The sequence below is a fragment of the Gasterosteus aculeatus genome, chromosome 7, assembly GCF_964276395.1.
Source record: "Gasterosteus aculeatus chromosome 7, fGasAcu3.hap1.1, whole genome shotgun sequence".
Taxonomy (NCBI): domain Eukaryota; kingdom Metazoa; phylum Chordata; class Actinopteri; order Perciformes; family Gasterosteidae; genus Gasterosteus; species Gasterosteus aculeatus.
In genome coordinates, this window is record NC_135694.1 from 23,779,722 (window position 1) to 23,799,070 (window position 19,349).

General features: G+C 44.9%; 3 protein-coding genes across 10 annotated transcripts; 1 reads left to right on the plus strand and 2 right to left on the minus strand.

Annotated features, from left to right (window-relative positions):
* Positions 1-2,254: 2,254 nt before the first annotated feature.
* Positions 2,255-5,701, minus strand: alg5 (ALG5 dolichyl-phosphate beta-glucosyltransferase). The gene is made up of 10 exons (XM_040182014.2): positions 5,310-5,701; positions 4,628-4,796; positions 4,426-4,472; positions 4,117-4,185; positions 3,934-4,026; positions 3,711-3,824; positions 3,570-3,629; positions 3,331-3,482; positions 3,146-3,231; positions 2,255-2,838 (listed from the first exon to the last, which is right to left on the minus strand). The coding sequence occupies exons 1-10, from the start codon at positions 5,370-5,372 to the stop codon at positions 2,723-2,725; spliced, it is 969 nt and encodes a 322-aa protein (XP_040037948.1). The 5' UTR covers positions 5,373-5,701; the 3' UTR covers positions 2,255-2,722.
* A 346-nt stretch (positions 5,702-6,047) lies between these two features.
* Positions 6,048-8,473, plus strand: exosc8 (exosome component 8). Its single transcript, XM_040182015.2, has 11 exons — positions 6,048-6,134; positions 6,493-6,529; positions 6,657-6,720; positions 6,816-6,889; positions 6,979-7,024; positions 7,118-7,223; positions 7,346-7,391; positions 7,484-7,580; positions 7,660-7,780; positions 7,858-7,964; positions 8,253-8,473. Exons 1-11 carry the CDS (start codon positions 6,118-6,120, stop codon positions 8,369-8,371), a joined length of 834 nt encoding a protein of 277 aa, XP_040037949.1. The 5' UTR covers positions 6,048-6,117; the 3' UTR covers positions 8,372-8,473.
* On the minus strand, positions 8,389-19,050 carry supt20 (SPT20 homolog, SAGA complex component). 8 transcript variants are annotated; one of them, XM_078106588.1, is made up of 24 exons: positions 18,890-19,046; positions 18,345-18,440; positions 18,189-18,224; positions 17,939-18,064; positions 17,545-17,671; positions 17,335-17,438; positions 16,975-17,091; positions 16,667-16,720; positions 16,366-16,505; positions 16,037-16,187; positions 15,659-15,715; positions 15,442-15,519; positions 14,990-15,159; positions 14,841-14,873; positions 14,614-14,725; positions 14,324-14,429; positions 13,886-14,041; positions 13,089-13,401; positions 12,884-12,996; positions 12,489-12,544; positions 12,032-12,109; positions 11,370-11,460; positions 10,493-10,581; positions 8,389-9,392 (listed from the first exon to the last, which is right to left on the minus strand). In XM_078106588.1, the coding sequence occupies exons 2-24, from the start codon at positions 18,345-18,347 to the stop codon at positions 9,246-9,248; spliced, it is 2,457 nt and encodes an 818-aa protein (XP_077962714.1). In that variant the 5' UTR covers positions 18,348-18,440; positions 18,890-19,046; the 3' UTR covers positions 8,389-9,245. The 8 variants fall into 8 exon arrangements, with proteins under 8 accessions (XP_077962714.1, XP_040037932.2, XP_040037933.2 ...); XM_040181998.2 differs by having other exon boundaries at positions 12,032-12,145; XM_040181999.2 differs by having other exon boundaries at positions 12,884-12,999.
* Positions 19,051-19,349: the final 299 nt, after the last annotated feature.

Here is a 19,349-nt window from a genome sequence, read left to right on the forward strand (position 1 = left end):
TTTCGTGTGAGAGAAAAGTAGGTCTAATTGATCGTGTCAAATGATTTGATTTGCCATCTAAGAGGATGGTGCGTTCCAAATGTAAAATAAATAAAAATATTTTGAATCTAAAGTAAATCATTTACGACTCATTGAAGGCTAATCATGACAAAATCTTCCCTATTTTACTAAATATTTTCCGGGAAAATCCAACAAATAGTATTATACATTTGGCCAAATCAGGTCTAGGTTTATTTGAAACAATACATACATCGCTATTTGTTCTTTATTTAGCAATCAATTAATAATACTACGTACACAATGAATGCTATTATTGTGAAGGCGCACACACACACTCCTTTCCGGTGTGTGCTGGCAGCCTTTGGCCGCTTTGATGCAGGTTTGAGGAGCCCGGAGCCTCCGCTCCTCCAGCAGCCCCAGCCGAGCGCCACACAGCCACGGCGGCGTCAGCCTGGCTGGAACCGCAGCGCCTCCCTGTGAGATCCCTCCGCCCCCCGCCCGTCCCCCCTGTCCCCCCTCTTGCAACTTTCACAGAATTTCAGATTCATGCACTTCAACTGCACGCAGGTACGCGCGTGCCCGTGGCTCCACCTGAGCTCGTGGGCTCCCTGTCAGAGGCTCTAACGGAGGACAGGAAAACAATCACACATGTTTGCCTTCAGATTCGTACGGATAGGCATACAAAAAAATAAATTGAAAAATGGTCTGTAATGTATGATCCATACTGTGCATCTTACCTTGAAGTTAAATGTCTATTAGTTTGTATAATTCCTTGATTTGTGTTTGGTTATTGGCTCATATACAGGCTGCTGTGCAAACCATTAGTAATTATAATAATGATGAATAGAGTTTAGGTGGAGTGTTTTAATGAAAGGAAATAAGTAATATTATGAATATCCGGTTGCATGTAAAGACGGAACCCCACCCCAAATTCAGTGGTACTTTTTTTTAAATCCTCTTTGTCCAAGTGAAGCTGTTTGGTTTTCTATTGTTAGGAGCCGTATGAGGTCTTTCGCATCGCGGATGGATACGACGCTTTATCGGGAGTGCCGCGGCTAGTCCGGTTAGTGACGCAATCCCGGGCTGGCGACAGCGAGTCTACAAGTTTGACATTTCCAGTTTACAGCAACTGCTGCGGTCCGCAACAATATTCCCAGCACTCTGGAGGGGGGGGGGGTCATGTCAAAAATAAATAAAAGAAACCGATATTTCTTTCTCCCAAACACCACCAGGTGCGGTCATCGAGCGGCTCCACCCGGACGAAGTGCCGCGCGTCACTAATAGGTGTCTAGTCCGGGATGTGAACCTCCTACACGAGCTGTTTGTTCAACCTTTGGATTGATTTTACCTCCAGGTGTTTCAATTAAAAAGCGCATCCATTAGGGCTTCACGCACAAGTTTTAAGTGCCCCTCCCGCAGTGAATCAAATGGATCAATGAACTATTCTTGTAAATGTCGTCACCTAAAGAGCTCCTCCAGGAAGGAAGCTGAAAAGTGGCAGACGGATTACGGCCCGCTGGCTCTGTGTGTGTTGTCTGGTCGCAGAGGGCAGACAGACGGACAGGATGCGCTCCCCGGGGGCCCCGAGAGGCCCCCAGAGCGACAGACATCCGCATCTCTGCGACCTCGGGCGTGCATACAAGAAGAAAAGAAAGGAGAAAAAAAACACTGTGAGGAACTTCGTTTACTCAAGACTGCCAAAACGTCTGATCGGGTGATTTCAGAGGTTAAATCTAATTTTATACTAATTAAATAAACTGCGAGTGGGGTCAGATGGTGCAGATTTCTCGTAATAATATTGAACCGATGTGTCCGTGGAGCCAGGTCCTTCTGCAGGATGTCTGATCCCGAGTAGGAACTGTGCACGCTGCGTGGACAAGACACATCTGCAGGGTGATATCAGGCACTTCCAAAAAAGATCACATCAGCAGTGAGAGGGTTTGTGTGTGTGTCCTTGCAAAGAGACACACCACACATTGCAATAGTTACACTAAAGAAACAATATAAATCACTTATTCAGACCTAATTTTGTTAGGTAAATCCTTCAGTTTAAAGATACAAATAATTATAATATTATATAATAATAAATAATAATTCTCTCTATTTTCTTCTTTTTGGAAACTTAAGTTCTATTTAAAAAAGTAATGTATAAAGTTTGTTAATATGAATCGACTAGAAAAAGTTTTATTTCTATTGACCAACTCATCAGTTAACTGACTAATTGTTACAGTGATAGTCATTAGATTGACAATTATTAAATCATAAATCGTTGCCATTTTTATTTTGGTTCAAGTCATACATCAATCCACAAGTGCGTTTCCTCAAAACTACAATCCCATCCCTCATATAGTAACTTTCATTCTACCCATCCCAATCATACACATCATCGTCCCTGTTACTTACAGCTGATTGGCCACAAAACAAACATTGGGTAACAATAATAACCGGATCAATAATACAGGCACTCTGAAAGCCGCGGCAAGAGAGATGTCTGTGTAACAGCGGCCATCACAAGCTGCAATACACACTGTAAAAAAGAAGAAACAAGGCAGGACCCACGAAGGACTCACAACCGTGTCAACACATCACACGCGATGACGTTTGCAGAGGAGAAAGATGTGATGTACATTGTTCTTGATGGCAGTAAATGACGGACACGGCGTCTCATCCCACCTCGCCCCGGGTCTTCGATATCCTTGTTGAAAGGCGCTCTCTGTGTTAGCTAGTCGGTCTTACGCGCTGACTGCAGTTTCCAGGCTCTCGTGAAATAGCGCATGCGAATGAAAAAAAGGTCTCGTCCCATCTGCAGCCAGCTCCAAAACGGGACCAGCTTGGATCCTGGCAGAGAAAAAGCGAAGGCAATTCATTGTGTGATTATTTGAGAAAGGGGAGAATGCCGGGTTTGCTGACATTTACTGCTTATAGATGTTCTATAATAGTGCAGTAAGTGTCAAGTAATAGTCAAGTCAAAAACACAAGATAAAAGAACAATAAACCACTTTAAAATGCTATTAACAAAATGTTAATATGCACCAGGAATAATTGAAAGACACACAAAATCACCGAAAAAGCATATCATCCAACCAAGATAACAATATCATAGAGAGCACAGTGTGAGGACACATGTATTCCATTAAAACCCCACCTTCTATTTCAGTCCAGTTGACCGCCACCTCTGCGATGGGGATTTTGAAACACTGGGCAATATACAAGAGCTCCACATCAAAAGCCCTGTGAGAAGGAAACAAGATAATAGTATACAACAGATGTTCAAACAGTGCATTTTGAACCAATGTTCATGGTGTGTATGGTGGAGGGGGGAGTCCTTACCATCGCTCTACATGGAGGGAAGAGAAGGTCTTGAGGGCGGCCTCGCGCGTGAAAAGCTTGAATCCGCACTGCGTGTCCTTGATCCCTCTCACGCAAAAGAACCACACCAGGAAGTGAAAGCCATACATGAGGAATGTACGAAACATAGACCGCTGTATCAGAGACACGACAGAGGTTGTTAATGGTTTGATGGACACAGGTCTGTGAGACATTAAAAAATGTCAAAGAGAGACGGTTACCTGGGCAACGGAGTCTTGCTCCAGGTGAGCTCTGGAACCACAAGAAATTGCCATGTTCTCCTAATGTACAGACAGACATTTTTAGTAGTGTAACCACCTGACAACATGATAACAAAAAGCCTGAAAAAGACCACAACACACCGGTTTAGGGTTGAGGGCGTTAAGTCCAGCCTCCACTTTCTCAATGTCAGCAAACTTCGTGGCTCCGTCAGCATCGGCCATCAGAATGAGTTTCCCTCTGGAGCTCAGAGCTCCCTTTTTAGATTAAACAACATCACAAAGTAGAATCAACACAAAATATAATCCCACCTATTACTTTTGGACTTTTTTCACATGTATTGGAGCTCAGTATTTACGGTCTCACCATCCGCACCGCTCCTCCTTTCCCCCGGTTATTCACCAGTGTCAGCACCCGAACTTTATCAGCACCGTACTTCCTACTGTACCGCAACGCAACCTGGCGGGACAGCAGCACAGCATGAAACCAATGTCTATTGGTTTATCTTTGAAAGGTCTTTTAGTGACATAGTTGGACGCAAAAAATCACCTCAGTCGTTTTGTCTTTGCTGCCGTCGTCGACCACGATGACCTCATAGGTAAAAGAGGGCTGCTGCTTCTGCAGTGAGGAAATAAGGAATAAGGGACATATTAAAAGTGACATTTCTTGTTGAATGCCGCCACCTACTGACAACATTGAAAATTACCGAATGACAGCTTTCTATCAAGGGATGATAAAAAATGAACCTGCCTTTCATCATCACCAAGACTCATTTTCAGACTCAAACTTTTCACTCACAATAATGTACGTAATGATATGATTTAGTTCATCACTGCCGACGAGAGGCTGAGCACTTACCTGTCTGTTCTCCAAGTACTCGGTAGCTTCATCCAACATCACTGGCACTGCAATGAAACACACCCACACGCATATTAGTGCCTGTTACCCACGGCAGGTGTGTACTGACATTACATCTGAGAGAATGGGATTATGGGATATAACCTGCAACCATTCCACTGAATGCTGAGGAGGTTCCGGACACACATCATCAAACACTCACTTCGGAGTTCCTCGTTGTAGGCCGGGATCACCACCGAGAGCTCCCTGGAAGAGGCATCGTGCAGGCTGGGGAAGAGCTCCTTCTCGCCGGTCACGGTGAGGAAGTATTTCTCCTTCTCGTGGCGGGTGAGCGTCACCATCTCGGCGGTGACGTGTGCTATTATGAGCACCTGACACGGGAAACATGGGAAAACGGGACTATTGTCGTTAGGTTGTTTGCTGAGTGTAAATACATTCTCTGACATAAATGAGGGGAACTGTGTTAATGTATTCTATACTTTAGAGCGAGTACTATTTGTATGAGGTGTAATAACTTCGGATTGTCATACTATAAACTGAATTATGTATTGTGGTATTTGTGTTTTTTTTGGGCCAGACAAGAGATCGGTGTGATGGTGCAGTTTCATGATTTATACCGGTTTGCTGTCGTATTCTATTCTGTTTGTTTCGTCACTATTCTTACTGCTTTGGAGCATTTAGGTCTGGATTTCCTCGTGATTAATTGTGTTTACGATTAAACGCAGAAAGAAAAAATTAGGTAATTATCTCAACATTAGAAGATACAAAAAGACCATTAGATTGTTTCGAGAACTTCTTATGGAAAAAGCAGTTATAAAGTATAAGTTATAAGCTACAAATGATCTCTGCTAATACAATATTAACTGAATATCATAACTACTTACCACAATAACACTTAGAGCTGCCAATGCCACCAAGGCTTGAACTATTTCACAGAGGAAATCCATGTTTCCATAAGTTAGCCTGCAGCAATTGACAGACCCCAAAGTGGCTAGCTAAAAAGCTAGCGTACTTTCTCCTTTGCGTCGCTTCGTGTCTAAATCACCAGGGACGTCCCTAAATATACAAGAATATACGAGCGTCATAAGGTGGGATCACTATATAAGAGTCTTTGTATTTTCCATTGCTATCTAGGCGGCTCAATGAACTCCACTGCCAATCAAAACTGAACACAGCGGCGACGCGGAAGTAGCAGGAATTTCTCGACACATCATCAGTTAGAGGCAAGAGGGCACCGAGCGGCGCTGCGAGAGTCTGCAGCGACTCCACCGCCACCTGCTGGACAGGAAGGGGAACGACCAGAGGAAACGCACTGGTTGAAACAAACGCTAACTGGGTCTTTTAAATTAGTAGTGTAAAGTCTTATTTTTTACACATGTCGTAAATAACATTAATTCAAGAATTAAATATCTTTCTTCATGACTTAAAATATCTCTCCAAGTAGGTACGTGGCTCTCTCGTTGTTGTGGTTCTATTGAATTGGTATTTAAAAAGCAATTCCAAACCAAATTCAAATACTGTCTTTTGTTAAATACCCAATGCTAAAATTGCTTTATTAAAAAATTTGAAAAAATTAAAAAAATCTGTGATTGAATTTATTTATATCCAAATTGGGTTTTCATCGCTTGCGAACCTCTTCCTCCAGGCCACCGTAGGACGTCCAACAAACACACGTGGTGCAATCAAAACATCATGGCGGCCGGCTTCAAGTAAGGCTGACAGACTTGCGCTGTTACACTAAGTAACATTATTCATTCGTAAAATCTTCAGATGTTAAATTATTTATACATTATTAATTAGCGTTAGGTGTGATCGTTGGCTCCTGTAGGAATAGGAGCACTTTTCATTTAGATCTTCCAAAGACGTGTTCTCTTCTGTTGTTGAGTGCTACAGTGAACTGTCTTACTAATGCGAATAAGTGAGAAAGTTAAAGGACAGAAACAATAACTAACGTTAGCTAATGTTATGAGGCATATCTCACTCTCCTGTTTTTATTGACGTATATCATTTCATTCTTTAAACTAATGTCTAATTGACTCCCGTACCTGTGCACTTGTACACTCCCAGAGTTGCTGAGCCTCTGGAGTACCACCGGAGATTTCTGGTAAGCGATTAAACCACACAAAAAAAAAAGATGACTTCAGCCCAAAGTTACACTTGAGCTTGCTCTGCAGAGTGACTTTCAGTGACTTGTCAGCTGCTATTTAACATTCAAATGCTTCCTCATCCAGAAAGAAGACTGTCGTCCTGATGGACGCGAGCTGTCCGAGTTCAGAAGCACAACTCTAAACATAGGTGAGAAACGGCGTTGATTGTTATCGATAGCGAATTTTGTGGAGAACCTTTTTTCTCTTTGTCTACATACAAATGTTTTTCTCTGGTCTGTTCAGGGTCCATATCCACAGCCGATGGCTCAGCCCTGGTGAAGGTTGGAAACACCACAGTCATCTGTGGCATCAAGGCGGTAAATTATCATGCACACGTAATGCAAGTAAAAACCGCATCTCAATGAATCCCAGTCGGGTTCTCTGACTTGTGTTTCTTCATCCGCAGGAGCTGACGACCCCGGCAGTGGAGGCGCCAGGTAAAGGCTACATAGGTAAGTGCAGTGGTTGCAAAACATAGATTTAAAGCAACATACGCCAAATGAACACACGGACCCTTACTGCAGTGCTGTTCCCTACCTTCTCAGTGCCCAACGTGGACCTGCCTCCGCTGTGTTCCTCCCGGTTTCGGCCCGGCCCGCCGGGAGAGCAGGCGCAGGCTGCCAGCCAGTTCGTCGCCGATGTAATTGAAAGGTGCGACATATTTTTACACACGTTTTTAGTTTTCATTTCACAGCATCAGGCGTCAGCTAACGGTCTCATTGCTCGCTGCCCCCTTTTATTAACCCACATTTCCTTTTATATTTGGGTTGCAGCTCTGAGTTGATGCAAACGGAGGACTTGTGCATTGGAAGAGGAAAGGTAAATCCATGCATTGTGCACCGGAGCCAAAAAGACTGTGAATGTTGTTAAAGTTGGGTGATTGGTCCTGATTCTGCTGATTGTGCCTGCAGCTCTGCTGGGTGCTCTACTGTGACATGATGTGTCTGGACTACGATGGGAACGTGTTGGACGCTTGCATCATTGCCCTGCTAGCTGCCCTGGAGAACAGTATGTGCTTTATACACAATGGGCTCTTTTTGGAAGCTGCTTTTCATTAGTATATTAACAGTCTACCTGCTCCCTACAGCACAGCTCCCGGAGGTCACCATCAACACAGAGACTAGTTTACCAGAGGTTAACTTCGAAAAGCGACATGGGCTGAATATTTGCAAACATCCAGTCGGCACCTCTTTTTGCATCTTTGATGAGTATGTCAATACGTTTCAGATTGTCTAGCCAGGATTTACACCCCATCTTTTGTAATCCTGGCCTACTCTCCGTGCAGCTCCATACTGATCGTGGACCCCACATCTGATGAGGAGAGTCTGTCGACTGCTCACCTCACTGTGGTGACAGATGATGAAGATCGACTCTGCATTGTACATAAACCAGGTCAGACACTCTGCCTGTAATGACTGGACTCCCTTGGAGCTTTTACTCGGTGTCGATAACATTTCCTGTAGACTAACAGGAAACCATTCAGCAGGAATCCACATTTTTTAGTGCTTAAAAAGATGATGCTGTTTTTGTGTAAAATTGAAAATAAATCATTTTACAATCGATACACCAATGTAATCTAGGTTTTTAGTTAATACCCGTTTGTTGTATCTAAAATTATTTCTGCTATCGTGTGGGTTTGAATGGAAAGAAACCTCTAACTACCTTTCCCTCTGTCCTCAGGTGGGACGCCACTGTCGGGAGAGAAGCTTCAGGAGTGCATCAACAGAGCCACAACGAGACAGAGAGAGATCCAAAAACTCATTGGCAAAGTGGTACTCAGCGTGAAAGCCGCAAAATAAAGAGCCTCAGACAACAATTTTTGTTTATCTAAAAGCTGTATTTTCCACTGTCAATATATATTCTTTTTTTTTTTTTAATAACAATAAAACTGCTGACAAAGACTGCTTAAAAAATTATTTCTCAGTGTCCAGAAATGTCTCGCATACACACACTCTATTGATGTCTCATAAGAATACACTCGTGGCTCCTGAACAATTTAAAAGGAAATGCCTTTTCAAAATGCGCTGTACAAAAGCAGACGCACCGTCTTGCATCTTCATCTTGAGTCCTTGGTTTGAGCCCTGTGCCTGGATGGCCAACAGAAGAAAAGACTTCCAACAGACTTGAGAGGTAGAGAGCGGCCCCCCCAGGCACTACTCCAAGATTCGATTTGCATTTTCACACGTCGTGGTTATGTGGAGGATTTGGTGTCGACAAGCTCACTGGGATCCGTGCTTAAAGGGCAGTTTGTACCGGTGTCAACCAAGCAGAGGCGGGGGGGGGGGGGTGTCAGACACGCACGCTCATGTCATTTAGTCAAATCCTCACCCTTTCTGCCCCCGTAGTGAGACGTCTTCCTGAAGGGGTGATGTGCCGCCTGCCGCCTACCAGAAACCATCTTTTTCTGTTTTCATCTAAAAAATACCACTGGGGTTCTTTAAGTGTAGGACTCCCTGGCCTTCAAAAACCCAATGCCCTGTGGTAGACAAAGTCCTGGTTCTCCAAAACCTCTGACAACCGTCACATACACATTTGTCAGCTGGAAGAAGACACCGAAAGGTTGTTTTCTTTGTCTGCAGTCTCCACAGTGAGTCAGACAAAGAGCACAGTATGGATCATTCATGTCCTAGTGTTGCTGGGAGGAGGGAAGAGTTGTTTTGTGATTTCAGTCTCTCATAACTTCGGGAGGGGCTGTGGCATGCTCCTCTTCCTCTTACTTCTTGGTTGGCTGGCGGTATGTTGCCGTGGCGCTGCCCCCTGAGGCGCTGCTGCTCCCATAGCCATTTTCTGCTGCTGCATTTGGTGCTGCAAGAATTGCAACTGTGCACAAAATGAAACACGGGAGATTTCAGGATGATCCTGTCATGGTTCAAAAAGGCATTCACTGTCGAGCACACTTCCTAAAATGATGTCTCAGCTTACCAGCATAATGTATTGTGTTATGAAACTATAATTATCCACAAGTTTCATGGGTTAGTGAAGCTGAACCAAAGCCTGGTTCGACATACAGGAGGAGTGTGCAGAGAAACACAGTAGAGGGGTTAATGGGTTGCAGAGGGGAGGGAGAAGAAGAAGAAGAAGAAAGATGAAGAATTTGGAGGTTTGGGTGAGTTTGGGAGTGAGGCAGGAAGCAGTCAAGCAGCGCCAGTGGCGTTCGGGCGCCACAGATCATTGCCTGTGCTCCTGGCAAAGACCTACATGCAGGGGGCAACCGTGCTTTCTGCTCAGAGTAAGTCAGCAACTTCAACTGGGCAAAAAAAAACGATCTTGAAACACCTCAACATTCATGCTCACAGTCCGTCACCTCTCATCCTTCATGATGCTGTCAGCACTTCAGCAGCACCAACTGACATTTACTATTCCCTATCCTGTCGCGAAAAGCTTTGAACATGCCTCCCAGCTGGCCACGCTGTTAGTTGCTGCCATTGGAAGTGCCACAAGCTCTGTGTGTGTGTGTGTGTATGCGTTGCTGAGCTGTATCTTTATCAAACAACATATTATCCAAACATACAACACAAGTTAGAGTAGATCTATAACAAAAACATCTTGATGAGAATCAGGCCCTCTGGAATATGGTTTCACCTACAATTTAAAGTAAAAATGAGAATTATGTTCTCAGATTTTTTACTGCATACAACATTCAACAAAAATAAAATGTTCCCCATAAAATTCTGCTTCCAAGGGGCCACAGTTGTATTTTATTCTGTGACATACAGTAAACGGCTGTTTGTGGTTTCCCTTTTTTATTAAAATGTTTCTCAGTAGTGAATAATGAACATATATATGTCATTATGCTTACACAAAAGCACCATACGTGCCTGCCTGTTAAAGAAAGGCATGGGAAGTTGGCTGGTGAATCTTGTAGCAGCTCTTAACGTTGTATGTGCATGTGTATATAGATGTTAAAGTTGCTGTATTACTTGGATCTGTGGTTGGTGCTGCTGCTGAAGCCTTGGAGAAGGCAGCGGGGACGCAGACCCGTCCAGCCCACAGCCCAACTGGGACAGCACTAAGGGGGGGAGGAGGGAGAGAGGGAACCCCAAAGGGAAGGATGTGGCGGCAAGAGAGAGTGAAGCAGGAGAAGGAACGGAGTAAAGTGTGGAGAGAGAAAACACACACACACACACACACACACACACACACACACACACACACACACACACACACACACACACACACACACACACACACACACACACACACACACACACACACACACACACACACACACACGTCCAAAAGGGGGATGAATTTGGGGGGGGTGGTAAGGGAGGGGTGGAAGGTTTCAGTGATGTTCAACCACACATAGTCATGGGGAGAGACAAGATGAAAGAAGGAGAAGACCAAAAGAGGAAGCAGGGAGGCCAACAAACAGCACCGGTGAATGGCCGTGTGCACGCACATTTTTAGGTAGAAATAGCATAAATGGGATGGGCCCGACAGGTGGGAGTGAGCAGGGCAAGTTGAGAAGGCAGTGGTGCAAGGAAAGAAATACGGGTGGGGACAAGAGAAAACAACAAAAGTAAAATAAAAAAACAGATTGCAGCAGAGAAGAAGAGGAAGTTGAGTCCCTCCTGTCAGTTGTCACATGCTACGCTGACGGACACGGTGTCATTATCATATGCAGTCACATACCCTGACTCCTAATATACAAAACTTATGAATTAATACATGAGGACATCTCATCTTATTAGGGGTATGATGTCAATTCAAGGTTAACGGAATAATCAAAAGGGAAATGTTTTAGAGGACTGTGATGTGTATTTTGGTGTCTGTTTGTGTGTGTGTTGGTCATACCTGCTGCTTGAGAAGACATGAAGCCTCCGACTCCCAGGTTGATGACCGCTGTTTGCTGGTTTCCTAAACTTTGATCGCACCCCTGATCCCCCTGCAAAAGCAGTCAGGCACAAAAAACAGGTCAGTGAGGTCATCACACACACACACACAAATCCTCACCCTACCAAGACTAAAGCGGCAACGTGTACAGTATCAAATCAAGTCAATCAATTAAAACAGCTCTCTGGTGTTTTTGACATCTTTAAAGATTCAAACACTTTTTCCTTCAAGAGCCCCAGCATTGGTTTAAGTTATTTACAAAGACCCAGACAAAGAACATTATCAAGACTGAGTTTTAAAAGATGATTGTCTGCAGTACCAGCTATTATGTGGTTATGAGGTGTTTTGACAGTAGTTACAGCTTCTGCTACAGCCTTTTCTTGAACATGTCAGTGTTGCGTTGGCACTAATGCATTCTGGGCTTTTCTCCCATTATTCATTGCAACTTGCTTCAGGATGAAAAAAAGCGCCTTAACAGATGTCATGAGATCATTTCAAAGATCTGCAGGTCTTGGCTATAACCGGGACATTCGAGCAATGTCAAATTCTTGTTCTCAACTTGACTATATCATGTGTGTGTGTGTTTGTATGCAACTGCATGTGAATGCAATTGTGCGTCTCACCATCTCTCCCTGTTGTTGAGGGCTGGAGGTGGCCGACTGACTCTGCTGTGGGGAGAACTGTGACAGCTGCTGCTGCTGCTGCAGAGGGTTAAAGATGAGAGGACCAGTGGGGATCTGGAGACATTAACACAGACACACACACACACGTACAACGTACAAAAATTTGACGAGGAACAGAAGGGGAGATGAGGAGGTGCAGAGAGGAGAGGCAGATGGGAAAGGAATGATGCACATGTAAGCAAAGAAAAGTGGACAAGAGCAGAGGGAAACAGGAGAATTAACAAAGCTATCAAACAGTACAGAGTGCGAGGAAATAGCGCTGTGTCGTCGATTCAAACACATATCTCATCGCTGTTCCAGGTGCAGCAACAGAGGTGCAGGATCAGGACAGCGGCTGTAGCAAACAAACACCATGTGCATTCTACTAGCAGCCTTACAGACTAGCTGGAACACATACCTGCAGTAGGTTCAGTGGTCTCAACCCAGCGCTGCTGTTCAAGCCAAAAGGACTCCCTGGAACACAAATCGACCTCACATTCACCAGACTAAATAGTAGAGACATACACAAGTTTCCTTACTATATCAACTTATCTGGTTTGTATCATTAGACCTACTGGGCCTCTTTTACTGGACCTGGATATGCAGCACATTTTAAAACTATGACAGCATTCTTTTAGTAAAATGGAGTCCTCAGACAGCAGTCTAATCAGGGTCAGCATCCATGGGGCTGGAATTGAATGCAATGTCAGCAGGGGGAGTTTATTGGCAGGGTAACCTGCACTCCGCTAGCCTAGCATGTTTAATTACCCACTAAAGTAATACTTTTTGCGACACTGCATTGAAATCTCTTACCGGCCTGCGCCGCGGACTGCATGGTGGGCATCAGTCCTCCAGGTGGAAGGATTCCGCTCAAGTTAAGACCGGGAGCCAGCATGGGGTTGGAGCCACTCATCAAGGTCTGAGGACTGCTACACAAACAGTACGTGATGGTCATGAAGAGTGACAGCGACTGGCGGGTAAAAGAGAGGCATCGGAGACCTGGAGATCTCATCCCTACCAGACGGAGCTGACCACGTTGATGAAATTGAGCCCCGCCGCGTTGGCCATGACCTGCGACGAGGTGGTCCCCGTGGCGATGGACGTGCCCATGGTGGGCAGGGGAATGGACATGACGGGCATCGGCTGGCTGAGAGCCAGCTGCTGCTGGGCGAACGGCGTGAGGAGGGCGGGCTGCGACTGGCTCTGGAGCATGGGGGGATCCGAAGGGGTGGGGGTCAACGAGAGAGGAGCGCAGAGGGCGTCGGCGGGGTGCGGCGTCGAGCACGGCGTGTTGGTGGGTGTGGGGGTGGAGGACTTGGGGGTCCCCGATCCTGAAACAGAGAGAGGGGGGGGGGGGGGGAGGTCAAGATCAAACGATGCAGACGACGGAGAGGGCTAAATTCAGCTATGAGATTTACAATGCTGGCAATTCTGTGTAGTTTTTATTTGAAAATGTCAAACAATGGCCAGAGGAATCAACAGCTGAAAAGTTAACTTATAAGGCTCTGGTCAAAACCTCCACTCTTTGGCTGGCAACGTGCTGAACAGATGGGTTTGCTCAGAATACATAATTGCCACAGTGCTAGTGCTGATGCAATTCCTGTCTACTTGTCAAGTATCAAATACGTCTCTGCGGTTTTCTTCCTTCTGTGCTCTTCCATATTTCCAAAGACCTGGAACCACGTCACGGTCATTTTTCATAATTTGTCAGAAATAATTCTAGACTTGGAAAACGTGAGGCTTGACAAGAGCTCACTTAAGACAATCTGGTACGAGGCGTTCGCACAGCTGCCAGTTGCACTCAGCTCTACTTACTCTGTGTGGAGCCCATGGGGGAGAGGGAGGCAGGTGACAGGAGCCCCACCTGGCTCAGCTCCATGGAGTGCTTCCTGTTCAGAGACTGGCTTTTGGCTGGAGGGGGCGTAGGACACTTGAGTAGACTACTGGTGGTTTGTGAACTATATGGATTACCTGGAGGAATAAAAGAGCTACGTTGAGATACGTACGTTCCCCGTTTCAACACCACAAGCACGAAGCATTGAGGATCCGCTCCGGCTAGAAGACAAACCTAAACCCAGCCTAACAGATTAAACTTTATCGCTTCATAACCATATGACTTTATTTTACACAAATGAGGCAACCGATCCACATTTCCCTTCCTTGTGTGTTTGTTTTATACCAACCTGCTCAAAGAAGGTACGCACGGCCACTGCATGTCTGCCCATTAATCTTTGTCAAACTTAACAGGTGTACCTGAGGAGCTGTTGCCTGATCCAGAAGGCAGTTTGATGGGAGGGGGCCGATGCTTCCCCCCTTTTCCCAAAACAGACGTCTGGACCAGTGGAGGAATACCGTCACCCTGCAGATGACATTCAAACCAGTTTGCTCAGTAGGCTCAATACACTTCAAATGCTTATTTATGGAAATTTAAATCTTTTCCTTCTATTATGAAGCAACTTGTGTAAGCTGAATCTGTAGAGGTGTCCCTATTCAAAGGGAAGAGTAATTCTGCAAACCTCATACTTCCACTGGCAAGTACTTACCTCGTCTTTGCTTGGAGAGGGAGGCCCCTGTCCCACGCTGCCTGAGTTATGGGACATCTTGACCTCGCACTTCACATCGCTCTCATACACTCCTTTGTACTGAGTAAGAAACCTACGAAACAGACATAACACATCATTTATTTATACCATGCTTTCCCAATAACACATCCCTAAAAACGGACCATTCGACAGGACGTTCAACCAAAGCGGCGAACAGGAGGACTCACCGATCTGCATCTATCTTGGAGCCTATGAGGAAACTGTGAATGAGACAAAACAGACGACGGCAAGTGAATTCAGGTTGATATTTAAAATGAGGTCTTGATCACTCATTCTCGAATGCTAGTGCTCCAGTGGCATCACAGGCCATCCTTACGGGGAATGTATGAGCTTGAGATCTGAGCTGTCCTCTTCGGCTTTTGGTTCTTTAGCGCAGTAGATCTTCCCATACACCAGCGGGTCTCCCATTGACTGGAAGATGGACACCTTGGTCATCTGGGGTTGGCCCCCAACTTCACATTCAAACGTGTAGTCATCTACGACTTCCTGTGTAAAGAAAGTGTTACACGTCAGTTTTATGTTTCTTCAAATGTGTTGGTTTAAGGATATCCGTTCACTTGGGAACTTTATTTTCTGAGTTCACGCCGTTGTCATTGCTAGCACTAAACAAACACCTTTTTTGAATACCAAACCAAGTGGCTCTGTGCCTAAGGCAGGAGGAACATTTTCCACATTAAGCGTTACACACAGCTACTCTCTCTTTAGTAATAACAGCAAACAGCCACATTGATCAGTACCCTCATGGTGTTAATCTGCTGTCACACGTACCTCAGCAGGCCAGATCACAGTTGTGGGCTGAGAGTCCTCCAACTGCAGAGATCTCTCAACCACAGCATACTTCTCCACCTAAAGACACACACCAACAATTCCATCTGGTTCGTTACGCCCTTGCTGTAACTGCCAAACTAAGAGCTGAGTTAGTTTTATGTGGTGTTGGCTTCAGTGTTTAGGGGACCGTGTTGTAGAGGACCATCGGGCGACTCACATCAATTTCCTTTGGTACAGATAGTTGGCAGTTGCTCTGCTTCCACATGTCCACACACTGCCAGTGATGACAGCCGGGAAGCAACGAAGAGAAAAACAGAAAGGAGGCATCAGCAAAACCAAGGGAGGGCACACTATGACGGCATGCATTAAGCAATGCTGAAGTACGTTAGCAGATCCCAACAGACAACAAACGAAGCAAAGGGCCCAAGGGAAAAAGTGGCACAACTGAACTGATGGGATCAGTGTGATGGATAGAAACACGAAAATCAAACAAATAGAATACAGCCTCCATCAACTTTGTCTTATCTGCAGATGTGCACTGCACACATATACCCATATATATGCTTGTTAAATTGCGGGCATGTTGACTACTCACATTTCCGATCTTTGAGATCTTAAGGTCAGCGGCGGGAGAAGGTTTCCTCTCCTTCCTCCTCTGCAGGTAGTCGTAGAGTCGTAGCTGTGGTGGAAGATGGGAAAGCTCCTGCTGCCTGTTCAGGGCGGCTCGAGAGTGCCTCTTGAAACACCTACGATACAAATGAGGTGACTTAGAATCATCGTGTATTTCGCTTTATTCACTAACTGTTTTTCTTCACAACTTCAGAGCCTTTATTTCAAAAACAAAACAAAACAAAGACGGGCAATTCCTTTGCTTGTGTACCAGAACACAAAGTGAGCTGAGCAGCGCGTGAGCGCGTTCAGTACCGTTTCATGGAGCGAGTGTTCATTTTCTGCTTGTTGTACAGCAGGCGGTTGGCTGTGCAGGTGACAGAAATGGAGGGGTCCAGGCACAGAGGTTCAGCTGTGGCCAAAATCAACTGACTCTCCAGCTGTAATTTGTCATCCTAAAGAAGAGAGAAACAGAGGCTACAGAACGCACAGGTCCAATGTGATGGCGCTTACTGCCATCACGGTCAAGCAAACGTTTATTAGCGAAGGCAAAGGGGCAAATCAAGACGTCCGATGTGTGTGTTTTTTTTTCTCATTGAGAGAGTTGACACAGTACCTGCGTCCACTTGTGGTGGTCACTGGTCATGGCATGGACATCACAGATCAAAGTCTGCGGGGCAATAATACACATTTAAACAACTCAGCTTTTCTACATTAAAGGTTAATGGTAAGTTACCGTATCGCTCATTCCAGATCAAAATCAAACAGCACTTAAGTATTTGTTTTCCACACAGATACTGGCCTCGCAAACCAAACTTTCACACATAGAACATGTATTATAAACGCACTAATGCATAAACATGCGTAAGTACACATGTCAACAATAGTTACAATTGGATATTACCGTGTATTTTATTTGTTTACCTGCATGGTTGGCCGCAGCAGGATGTGTCTGCTCTGATAGGTGGGCATCTTGGTGTTACCAGACTGCCTGTAGTCTCTCATCTCTACTATTACACAGCCACAATGGAAGATGTTCACCTGAGACAAATTGCACATGGCGTCATGCAACAGATGATGGCAAAATAACAAAGCAATAACAAACTATGCTAATATATACATTCAAGACGTAAATATAAAATCGGAAGCTCTTGAGTGTGCTTCACAGTACGTGCATTAATACCTCACATTCAAATCATTTTAAATTTACATTTGATACATGGAAAACCTTTAAAAACGAAATGATTTATGCACATTTGTAGATGGGCCTTAACAAACAGATACCTGTGATTTCTCCAACAGATCCACCAGAATAGGAGGTAACTCCTCCGCATCTAGGTACTCCAAGAGTTCTCCTTCTTCATATGGCAGACGGATAGTTTCAGAATCTAAAAATCGACACAGAACACGATTGTTACAGATGAGGCTATTGTGTTTCAATCACCCGAAGAACACAGCTGCATAACATTGGCATGCTTCATCGTCTTCTCTTACCAGATCCATTTTTCCCCCTGAGCATTAAAGAATAGCCTTCATTCCCGGGGTACAAGTTGACCACCAGACATGATACGGACTCCTGAGACACCAGCTTCTCAAGTAAATTCACATTTCTCCTCAAATTCTTCAGAAAAACAAAAAACAGACATAAGAGACAAATATTCCATATGATCAAGTACAATCTTAAGTAGTTAAAAATGATTTTGCTTTCCATCCACAGTAACCACAGTTTATTTGACGATGTTAATAAGTAGTTTGATGATGGATGATGAAAGAAAACTGAAAATATTTACAATTAATAATTTAAAACAGGTTTCACCGATCAATCTGATTTGAAATCTTGGCCGTTACTACTTGGTCATAACAAAGAGTCAAGTTACTTAACACAAACCTTTAACTCTGGCTCTTTCTCACATTCCTCGATGTACAGCTCATAGAGCTTCTGATACAAACTCTTCCTCCCGCCAGTGGAAATTCTTCTTTTGGCTGGTCGTTGACGAGCACTTTCAACAATGTACTGAATCGATAATAAAACATATTTATTTGTACGAGGAAACAGCTGGTGCATAACAAACAAACAAATAACAAACATGGGAAGCGTACAGTCGATGCAATGCGTGCACTGGGATACATTTCTTTACCTCAGCTCGATCCAATGCATATTCCAAGACTTGTTGCTTTGGGAAATAAAGAGAGAAATGGACCAGATGAGTCACCACCGAGAACCAGCTGTTATACTACAAGGCACCACTGTGGTTCTGCACTGCACAGGACTTGGACGAGATGAGAAAACTCACCATTGTGGTCCACCGCCAGCTCCGATGCAAGCGAGGGTAGACGACGCTGTCCAATCTGCCCCACACGGTCACCTTCCCAAAGTGACCATTCACAGCCTGTACATCAACACAGCGGGGGGGTCACACGAGTGAATGCACGCGACAGATGCATCAACGCGGATACTCTCGGTGTGGCCGGCGGGTCACTACAGACGAGCAAAACGACCGGCGTGCAAAACTGTTTCATCCGAGTTGTTTCATGCTTTGCGTGTACTTTAAATGCTCCAGCAAAGGGGACACATGCAAACACGCGCAGGAGAGTCGGTTGAACCGCGTAGAACCGGGTCCTGGCTCGATGACGACTGCGAGCACAGTGAAGACAGCGGCCGGGCAGAGGCGAGCGCTCGTCGGTGCCCGACCGTTGAGGCTAACGCGGCTAACGTTAGCATGCTAGCTCGTTCCCGGTGGGCTGAACTGTTAAGTTCCCAGCTACGCTGATGACGTTGCGGCGTCCGAGGCGCGAAGCGACGAAGCGACGTGGATCTCAACGAACAGGGTGGACTTGCCTTCTGGGTTGCATAGCGGACGACTGTAGCTCCAATGCGAGAAAACCAAATTAAGTTGAAATATCGGTGTCTTCATTGAAAAAAGTCGGAGCGGCAGCCATCTTCTTCCAGTGTGACAACAACAGCTACACTTCCGGTTTGGTCAGCGGTGGGCGGAGCCGCGCCTCGCGACGGGTGTTATTTTTTAATCAAATAAATGGAAAAGCTCCCAGTGTGGCACGTGCCTCTTTATTGCAGAGTTTAAGCACATTTCCACAGTATTCGCATCAAGTATTGTGCAAAGTATAAAATGTATAACTATTTCTGAATTGAAGCAGTCTGCTTTTATTTAAAAAAATAATTTGTTGATATGCAAAAGCTCAAACGTATGGTGTATCACAAAATTGATGCAAATGCAATGCATTTGTTGGGGATGTTTACTATTAAAGGAAAAAAAAACAGCTAACATGAGAAGAATTAT

Bases quoted from the DNA above. Each gene is read 5' to 3' on its own strand.
- alg5 (XM_040182014.2), bottom strand. From the start codon at position 5,372: ATGGATTTCCTCTGTGAAATAGTTCAAGCCTTGGTGGCATTGGCAGCT. The intron at 4,797-5,309 runs GTAAGTAGTTAT...TTCCCGTGTCAG, and splicing joins CAGCTCTAAGTGTTATTGTG to GTGCTCATAATAGCACACGT. The intron at 4,473-4,627 runs GTGAGTGTTTGA...GTTTCATTGCAG, and splicing joins CTACAACGAGGAACTCCGAA to TGCCAGTGATGTTGGATGAA.
- exosc8 (XM_040182015.2), top strand. The intron at 6,530-6,656 runs GTAAGCGATTAA...TTCCTCATCCAG, and splicing joins AGTACCACCGGAGATTTCTG to AAAGAAGACTGTCGTCCTGA. The intron at 7,581-7,659 runs GTATGTGCTTTA...TGCTCCCTACAG, and splicing joins GCTAGCTGCCCTGGAGAACA to CACAGCTCCCGGAGGTCACC.
- supt20 (XM_040182002.2), bottom strand. The intron at 16,721-16,974 runs GTAAACAAATAA...ATTGCCCCGCAG, and splicing joins TGCTGCGGCCAACCATGCAG to ACTTTGATCTGTGATGTCCA. The intron at 12,146-12,488 runs GTATGTGTTCCA...TAATGTCTCCAG, and splicing joins GACCACTGAACCTACTGCAG to ATCCCCACTGGTCCTCTCAT.